Genomic DNA, 10000 nt, shown 5'->3' with positions numbered 1-10000 from the left:
GATCAATGAAGATTAATCACCAAAAGGTCCTCCTGAAGTGATTAACTTAAAGGACGTCATTTAAAAGTTCCCGATGTAGTAAGCTAAAGAGTATTGTCCTTCCCAGGAGCTGATCCAGCCTGCCACTGACGTTAGTGCAGAAGCCAGCGTCAAACTAGCTGGCCAGTCCATCGGGCTGCGTCTGATACTTGGTGATGAAATGGGAGCATCTGAAAAGCTGTGGAACAAGAGAGCATTAAAAAGAGAGGGAGAAAGAGAGAGAAAGTGCTTAAGTAAGAGAAAGTGAGGTTTGAAACAAAGGAAGAACTGTCCCGTCGCTCAGCTTTGCCTCGGTGGCGAGCAGACAAATCGGCAGAAAAAAAAATTAAATTGCCGCTTGTTTGTTGGGTTTGCGTGTCACGGTTCTTCATGCGTTGTTGACTGAAAGATGCAGGTGTCGGTAAGCAGGTCTAAAGGAGCTGCCGCAGTGAGGAGCTGTTAAGCTTCCAGCAAATTCAGTGCTTCCCAAAACCCAGAGAAGCCCCGCAGTGCACATCTTTCCTGCTCAGACACATTTATTATAACCCCACCTAGGGAACGCTAGTCAGCTGATCAATTGAGACCAGAGCGCCGGGCGCAAGGAGAACGCCGAAACCTGGAGTGGAGCTGAAAAACTGGAATAAGGGCCCAAATGATCACGCCAAGCCAGGGTTTCAGAACAACGGTGCAGCAGCGAAAAGGTGGAGAGCATTTCCACCAAACAGCGCACACCCGGGCTCGCGGTCCCTGGCGAGCCGCTCTGTGCCTGTACGCGGCGGCGGGGAGCAGTACAATGCTCCAGAATGAAAACACGGCAATCTTCCAGCCCGGTCTCTGGAGAGGGAGGAATGGAGAGAGAGAGAGAGAGAGAGGGAGAGAGAGAAACGGTGTAGAGCGATAAATCGGAAGCCGTAACGATCTTTGTAAGAGCGAGCGCGAGAACGAAAGAGAAACAGGGGGCTTATAACCGCACGAGAGAAGTGAAGGGAGGAAGAAATACCAGCAGGTGGTAAATGGGGGAGGGATATGTGAACCCAGGCAGTAGCTCCGCTTAGCCCAGCCCAGGGAGGTTTAACGGGGCTAATCCCTCCAGGAGGGCTGAGGCGCAGGCTGGACCGAGCCCCCCACCCCGAGTCCAGGGACCTCCACGGGTCACGCTCACTGCGCCGGTGGGCTACAGAAGCCACTGCTGGGTCTTAGCACGCCTCAGCTTAGCTTAGTTTAATGTCTCGGCGGTGCTTCGTGAGTGTGTGTGTGTGTGTGTGTGTGTGTGTGTGTTAATAGTGCGTGTGGGTGGCTTTGCTAAGCTACACTACTCGGAGCTGGAGTTAATGCTTCCATCATTACAAATAAGAGCTGATTTCAGTTTCACACATAGATTAGAAAGAATTATAGACAGTGAGATGTGATAACAGGCCATGCGTGTGGTGTAGTGTCATTTCAGACTGGTCGCAGACTTCTCATAGATTCAAAGCTATTTGGCACCGTGGAACACTACACACCTACGTTCTCTTGGCATGAAAAATCTGTGCAATACTTCCAGACAAAAGTTCCTTTTTCAAAGCCGGAGTGCTTTCTTACAGCAGCAAGCATATTCTAAATTAAATGAGGCAATGAAAATTCTGTTTGTCGTGTTTGGCATGTAGATCAACAATGTAAATTGATCCTGCTTGATGATTGATTTCCACTGTATGGAAGTGATAAAGCACTCTGGCGGTGTCTGGAGCTGGACATATACCTCGCTGTCCTTACAATACGTCGTGTTTCCTTTGGTTCATTCGGACCATTTGCTTCTTCAACACGTGAAATATGTGTGGATTATTTATATACCGTCTTCTTTCACCTCATGTGTTCTCCAGCCGAAAATACGTGCTCACCCTCCGAGTTCCAGTGCAAGACCACAATGCATTGCATCTCCAAGCTGTGGGTGTGCGACGAGGACCCGGACTGCACGGATGGCTCGGACGAGACCGACTGCGGTGAGTTGGGGGCACGTCACCCGCGAAAGGTTCCTCGCGCTGCATAAACCACCCTAACATCAGCTCAGTAAAACTGACATTATCCCCGAAGGGCAGTTATTGACTACAAACACAGAGAAATGTTAAAAACCCATGAGGCACCCCCACCCAAGCAGTGCGAGTCCGTGCGCCGTATGGAGTCTGCTGCTCATTTCCTGAGTTGGATGGCAACATAATGACCATTTTTAACAGAAAGAGAGAGCTGCTCCATGGTTTTCTGTCCGCAGCTGGTGAAGCTGTTGGGTTGGAGGGTAAGTGTGTGGGAGGTGCTTGGAACAGACTGCAGGGGGGTTGTCTTTGAAGCCAGGTAACCCTGACAACCCGTGTATACCTCCCCGTGTTGCATTACTTATTCAAAGATGTAAGATAGGCCAAAGAAATGATTAGAAAGAAAGCAATAAAAAATATTTTAAGAAATTGGACAACGGGAGATCTTCAAACGGTGTGTGTGTGTGTGTGTATCCCAGTCAACGTTCCTCATATAATGCAGGTCGGATAAGTATCGCCCTGCAAATGCAATAATTTCTTTTCTTCTAGAAGCTCAGGTAGTTTGGAATTTTGGGGAAATGGCAAAATATTTCACACACATATATGAATTTTCGATGCCGAGTCCAGAAGCGCACCTTGCGTTAGCTGAAGCTCTCCTGAGAGCCCCAGGAGCTGGCTGTTTGTGTAGTCAGTGTGGGTTCACTGAGCCTGTACTTTGACGTGCTTCTGTGTTTTCAAACACTCACTTTGGTCATGGAGTCTGCTATAATATGCTGTCTTTTTGCGGCAAGATTGTATTTTGCTTTGTACTTATGTTTGTGTGCTCCAGGGAGTAATATACAATGTTTTTGAAGTCTTCTAATTTGATTAAGTGTCTTTATTTCAGACTGGTCCTGAAGTAGAATAGTGTTCCAAATTTTTTATTGTTAATATGGTTTGCTAGCAGTTATTTAATTGGCCTTTTGAGCAGTAGTGGGAATTGACCTAATTAACACAGGCTATGCTGCTAGTTGTTTTCCTACCTAAAAATTGATTTTAAGAAATTTGTTGTGCATCATTTCAGCTGGATAACATTTTGTGAGCAGTCCTAACACAGAGCTGGTTATGTAAAAGATGCAAATTGCCAAATTAAAATTTGAATATCATTTGAATGTGACTTTGTAAGCGAATTGCACGGAGTGACAGAGTCAGAATCGAGTTTACTGGTCAAGTACGGTGACACACACAAGGAATTTTGCTCTGGCTGTTGGTAACTCTCGAGCAATACAGGCAATATACAGATGATACACAATATACAAGCAATACAAGACAACTGATGTCCTGATTACGTAGAAGACAATGTCATGTCTGCTCATGTTCTTATTTAGTTCATTTTCTGATTATTTCATTACTTCTGTGCAAGTATTTGTTGGTGCCTGTTGTCTCTCATTTATCTCTCTCTCGCTATCTCTCCCCTCTGTCTTTACTCTGTCATCTCTCTCTCAATCTCTCCTCTCTCTGTAACCACATGAGTTCATTCATCTCCACATAATAGCAGAAACATCAATAGTTCACTGCCACTTTTCATATATAAGCATGTGAGCTTTCCAAGGTTAGAAGCGCCAAAGCCCTGGAACAGCTACTGTAAATTACCTGAGGTGAGAGATTGTTCTAGAAGTGTGGGTTTTTTTAAAAAAAAAACTTTTTTGCAAGGTTCGCTACAGGGTCTTCAGTAGTCCAAAAAGGTGCTTTAGAACAGCTTGAACTCTGCTGTCAAGGGTCGAGTTTGTCCTTGGGCTATAAGATGCCTGCCAGCAGGCAAGGCACAGAACAATGTGTTGGGTCTCACTTTTTGCAGCAGAAGGCAAGCTGCTCTGTTTTCCAGTCTTGGTAGCATCTGTGAAAAAAAAAAAAATTCAGAAACCTTTTATTTAAAATACTTAAAAATGTTCATACCTACATGTGAACTTGATTGTAGGATTAAAATGACATTTTATAACAAATTATATATTATTTATTAATCTTAACATTAGTTTGTTAATATTTAGCTTTTGGAAATTACATTCGAATTAGAATTTCAGCATTTTATAATTTCTACAATATATATTTACATGAAGAGGAATCATTGAATGTAGTTGTTACAGTTTAAAATCTTGGACAAACACCAGGGCAGACCATTTCCAGTTCTTGAGAGGTTGGCTGTAATGGCCTGGAGTTTGGAGGCAGCATACAAGAACAGGAAGACACGTGCAGAATCAGTCCTGCATTTTATTCCCCAATTGATAGAAAACAAGGAAACGGAACCAGGACACTACTTGAGCGTCTGGTCACTGTCTGTGCTTGTTCGGGTCTGGCTTTCTGCACCACGTCTCTGGCCTTCAGAAGCCTCGTGTGGAGAACCCAGATGTTTACAGCAAACCAGGCAGGAAGACAACAAGAAATGCGCGTCCTCGTTCAGCTGCTTCACGGCCACGCCTCCTGGTTGCGTCTGCCTCTAGGCCACACCCCCACACACACCTCCCACCATCCAGGCTTCTCACAGTGCTAATTAATTCTATATAAACATCTCTAAATGTTCAGAAATGGTGACAAAACCTTACATGGTGTCTTGGTAATAATTGAACAGGGCAGAAACAAAGCCGCAGAGGATCTATACGGAATGTGAATAAAAGATTCACTAGTGGCTTCGTTATTTCTGAGTGATGAATAGTCTCCGTGGCACACATGTTGAAAGTGAATTCAGCTCCATGAATTCCCAATGTCTTTTTAATTCTCAACTATGCATCGAGTAGTTTCACTTACAAAATACAAAAAAAAAATAAAAATAATAATTAAAAAATGCAAAAAAGTATTTATGTAGCCTGTCTCAGCATCTCTCTCTCATATCAGCCGGTGTCCAAGTTATATGTGAAATATGTGCAGGGAAAATAGACATTTATTGTTAGAATATTTTTTCAGGTATGTCATAATTAATATTTTATAATATAATAAGATCTTTGAAAACTATTAAAAAGCTTGTAACTTAAATGCAGCTCGGTTCATATGCATACTGCATGTCTTTAGACGAGCGATCGTGTACGTCAGCTATACTCATCTATCTCCATTTCTTTGTCCAGTCTAGAATGGATAAGATTTCACCGAGTGTTTCTTTGTCAGTTTGTAGGCTTTCTGAACTCTGCGTGTAGCTTTCGCAGGTACACAGAGTGCGTGCTACTCTCTTAAACGCACTCCCGTCCACGGGTCTGAGGGAGCATGTTGTCCCTGTCTGTGTGGAAGGAAACGCAATTCTCTGTCGTTCTGATTGGTGGGCTCAGTGTCCAATGAACAGGTCAGCTCCTGTAGAAACGGTGACCGGTTGTTGTTACTTCCTTCAGTGTAGTGTTTAATTCTCAGTTCTCCGTTTGAAGGGGTACAGCGTAGGCGGTAATGGCGCTACCTCTCCTGTAGGGGGCGGGTGTGCGTTCAGTCGCCATCTGGGCAGGTGTTCCATGCTATACCAATAAGAGGTCTCTGGGCAAGACTTCTGATACTACACTCACCTACTTCTATAACATGATTGAAAATTGTAAGTTGCTCTGGATAAGAGCATCTGTCAAATGCGTAAAATGGAAGTGTAAGTAACTTTTGAAAGTGTGGTTAGATGTAGAGCGAGGTCGTCGGCTAGTCCCACTTCTCGCACTCATAAATCATTTAATCTTTTAGCCCACCGAGGGGTGGTCTCCTACCTTGTTCTCTACCCCACTGGCTCGCTCACCTCCTCTTCACATTTAGTTCACGCATTTTTTGTCAAATTATTCCTCAGCTTTCTATTACTGCTGGACTAGAATCTCTCACTCTGTCAGTCTCTCCCGGGATCCATCACTCCACTGAAGGTGGAAAAAAAAAACCTTCAAAAAAGGACATTATATTATTCTGTAGTCTCACAGTTATAATTTCCATACTGCCCCATTAAGGCTGGGAATTAGCTTTAAAACCATTCCCCTGTGGCAATGATCCATTTCTCTCCTCCCACGATAAACGCACTACTGCGCAGAAACAGTTGGCTGAAAAGGACACGTTCTGGCTCGAAGCGGCGGGTGCATCGCTAGAATTAACCCTCTCGCTAAAAGAGGCGTCTGTCAGAGGAGGACGCCCTCACATTCTGCTCAGCTGAGACTGAGATCTGCATCTGGAGATGAGTTTTAACAAGGTGCAAGTTTCTGTGGTTAGTCGCATGGTCGGATGCATGTTGTGGTCAATACTGCAGCTGTCAGTAGTCTGGTCCGTTTTTGTTTTGTTTTGTTTTGTTGTGTTTTATTGCCATGAGCAGAATGGCGGTGTGTCTTTTTTATTTATTGCGGTGATACACAAAAATAGTGGATTAGTCACCTGTAGTCACCTGAGACAGGGTGTGTATTTGATTTATCGAATACAAAAATGTAAGATGTTAGGTTACATTATTGATGTTTCAGCGAATACTGAAATGTGGAGTTAGGTGATATTATTTGTGCTTTACCAAGTACTGAAATGAATGGACTTGGATAAAGTTATTGATATTGCAGCCTTGGTGCAGAAAAAAAAAAAAAAAAAGATTCTGCTCTTTATTAAATAGCAACAAGCCGCAAAAGGGAATTCTACAATGAGGAAAATGAGGAATGGTAAACTAAAAATCCAAGCTCACCACCAAACAATAAAAAGACACGCCTGAACTGTTTCAATCACATAAGAATCGACTCTCCACAACATTACATTTAAACTAAGTAGATTCCACACAATTTGCATTCCTCGCCGTCCTCTTCTGGTTGACGCACTCCGCAATCCAGTGGCTGACGCCACACAGGGTCAAGGTCAGATACTCGCATCCCTTCAGGGGTCAGACCCTCACAGCTGTGGCTTCCTGTCAGGCCTCGGTTACTGTCACAGAGTCCCTGCGGACGTCCTGTTCGGAGGCGCTACGTCGCTTCGCCTCGGCGTGGGGTCACAACTCAGGGGCCCTTCTGTGCAGTCCGACTTGCCTACGCTGGTGAGATCTTAGCAGCAACGTCAGCGACGCCATGGCAACAAGGTCCACTTACGATGCACCCAATTCAAAGTTTGTGGCATTGACTGGCTGTCAGTCAGCGCGGTGACTCTTGGACGTCCGGATTTAAATCCTCAAACCACGGCGTTGAACTCCGTCGCCAGCACACTGCTCCGTTGCTCCCTCAGCTTCTGTCTCCCCGGAAGCAGCCGCTTGACTGATGTCGCCACGGGCAGCCATCCAAAACATCGCCGAAGGGCCGTTGTCCACATTGTTAAGTCGACAAAGCTAAATCAATCACACATGCACAAATCGACTCTTTACAACATTAAACGAAAACTAAATGATGACCACGGAGAAGCACTGGTTATGCTGGTGTTGGGCAGCATTACTGATGTTTCACTGAACACTGAAACGTAAGGTGAGGTCGTCTGCGTTATTGATGTTTCCTGTCTTCTGCTGGGGCAGATGAGAAGACGTGCGGTCCGCATGAGTTCCGATGTAAGAACAACAACTGCATCCCCGAGCACTGGAGGTGCGACAGCCAGAGCGACTGTGGAGACAACTCCGACGAGGAGAACTGCAGTGAGTACTGCCGCCACCATCATGGCGATTATCATCTCTTTTGGTGTCTAAAAGAAAAAATGGTGCCTGAGGCAGCCATTTGGACATAATCCGCTCTATGAGCTGAACTCTACGCTTTTCCTCCATCTGTGCAGTTCTGTGTGCATTTCTGAGAGTGTTTGAATATGGGAGCGAGTGTGTGTGTGTGTGTGTGTGTGTGTGAGTGTTGGGGTGCATGTGTGTGGCCCGAGGGGGCATGTTTCTATGTTTGTGCAAAAATGGTTATTCAAAAAAAAAAAAAAAAAAAAAGTGTCAGCAAGGCAAGATGTTTTAATTGAGTACCCAAATGCAAATTAACCTGGAATGACTAACCACATCTTCTCTGCTGCCCGTTCCGTAAACACAGTGCTCATTACGCCGGTGAAAGCTACAGCCATGTGTAATCACAGTCATTTACTGTCAGCAGAAGAGTACGCAGGGTATTTACAGAGCCATTAGTTCAGCAGAGGGCTGGAAAGCTAAATCCTGCTAAAGCCTTTTTGTCCCCGTGTTTCTGTGGTCTTTTAACGACAGTTGTCGATTTCCCTCGTTGTCGTTCAGCACTCCGTCGCTGTGTGGTAACAGCCCAGTCTCACACTGACCCCAGATCAGCAAGGCAAGAGGTCTCTGCGCTGCACGTGTTTCCATGGTGATTTGGGCTGGTGTTGATTGTAATCATGAGGTGGGCAGTGGGCAGAGGAGGCGTGGTGTTTAATTGCCGTGGTGGTTAATAGTGTTTAACTGGTTTAGTGGTGTAGCTGCAGGATCACGCACAGGTTCATAATGACGTTTGCTCAACGTCTTGCTGTTTGTGTGTGTGTGTGTGTGTGTGTGTGTGTGTGTGTGTGTGTGTGTGCGCGTGTGTATGTGTGTGCGTGCGTGCGTGTGTGCGCCACTGTTTTACCCTATAGGATTGTGATTGTTTGCAATGGTGTGTGTGCTGACCATTTATTTAATGGTTTACTGAGTTTTATGAGATTTATAATTAAATGTTCGCATCAACACAAAGCTAACTTGACCCCTCTCTCCCCTTCTCCCCTCCTCCCCTCTCTCCCCTCCTCCTCTCCTCTCCCCTCCTCCCCTCCTCTCCCCTCTTCTCCCCTCCTCCCCCTCCTCTCCTCCCCTCCTCTCCTCCTCTCCTCTCCCCTCCTCCCCTCCTCTCCCCTCCTCCTTTCCTTCCTTCCTCTCCCCTCCTCTCTCCTCTGCTCCTCCTCTCCTCCCCTCTCTCCCCTCCTCTCCTCCCTCCCCTCCTCTCCCCTCCTCCTCTCCTCTCCCCTCCTCTCACCTCCTCCTCTCCTCTCCTCTCCCCTCCTCCCCTCTCCCCTCTCCTCCCCTCTCTCCCCTCCTCCCCTCTCTCCCCTCCTCCTCTCCTCTCCCCTCCTCCCCTCTCCTCTATAAATTCAGTTTGCTTAACTGAAATCATTTGTAGTGCACTACATTGAAAGGATGCTCTTTAAAACTACACGAGTACGCTACATTCAGTTCCTTCATCTGATAGCCAAGTTTTCATTTAATTATTTACCACATTAAATGTTTAACGCGTCCATGTGTGTGTGTGTGTGTGTGTGTGTGTGTGTCACATGTTGGTGGGCAAGTGTGTGGATGGAATGTATAATTGAAACATTCAGTATATGCTGAGTTTTCTAACAGTGGTCTACTTGTTCACCCAGATCGCTCCTAGTCTCTCTCTCTCTCTCTCTCTCTCTCTCTCTCTCTCTCTCTCTCTCTCTCTCTCTCTCTGTCCTAGCCCTCCCATCAACCTCATTCCCCCTCTTCTCTCTTGTTTAATAGATTGAGCTTCCCACTGTGTGTATTGCTATTGACCAGTTTAACAGAACAGAGCAGTATAGATGTGTAACATACAGGCCAAGCTTATCGAGCTTATTAAGCAAGCCCCGATGAAAGGAAATAGTACAGTCTGACTTCGTTATTTGCCAGGTAAAGCATATATGTGATCACGTGTGTGAATAGCCTGCAAGTAATCAGCAATGTCATTTTTGTCAAAAATCGGCATTCTAGCAGTGACTGAAGTTAAAGTTCAGACCGTCAGCTGTAACATGGTTAACACTGTAATGTGTAATCTGCTGGAATCTGGTTAACAGTGTGTGAATTCCAGCTGTTGTTATAGACCCCCATTTAATAGGATCGAATTTTAGGACACCAAAAGTAATTGGACTGCTGGCTGATTTTGAATCATCTGTTCTCTTAATGCAGTGTTTATTTTACTGGCATAAATGCTTTTATTATAATTTAGCCAAAGCAGTTTGTGGGAGCAAATATATACTTTAAAAACAAATAGATTATGATGACACAGTTTCTTTTCCAGCTGCCAACACATTTTCTAATATTACACCCAATTTATTTTCAAGACCTTCCAAACATGATGCAAATGTGC

At 45.1% G+C, this 10000-nt stretch overlaps 1 protein-coding gene across 10 annotated transcripts in view; it reads left to right on the top strand.

Annotated features, from left to right (window-relative positions):
* The window catches only part of lrp1ba (low density lipoprotein receptor-related protein 1Ba), a 227484-nt gene that overhangs the window by 181729 nt on the left and 35755 nt on the right, over window positions 1-10000 (top strand). For all 10 annotated transcript variants that reach the window (XM_081706083.1, XM_081706086.1, XM_081706085.1 and 7 more), the window contains 2 exons: window positions 1878-1997; window positions 7471-7587. In XM_081706083.1, coding sequence (XP_081562209.1) covers window positions 1878-1997; window positions 7471-7587 — 237 coding nt within the window. The remainder of the gene's footprint in view (window positions 1-1877; window positions 1998-7470; window positions 7588-10000) is intronic.

The sequence above is a fragment of the Electrophorus electricus genome, chromosome 23 (assembly GCF_041902795.1).
Source record: "Electrophorus electricus isolate QZ-2024a chromosome 23, ASM4190279v1, whole genome shotgun sequence".
In the NCBI taxonomy this organism is placed as follows: domain Eukaryota; kingdom Metazoa; phylum Chordata; class Actinopteri; order Gymnotiformes; family Gymnotidae; genus Electrophorus; species Electrophorus electricus.
This window is presented reverse-complemented; position numbering and strand designations above follow the sequence as displayed.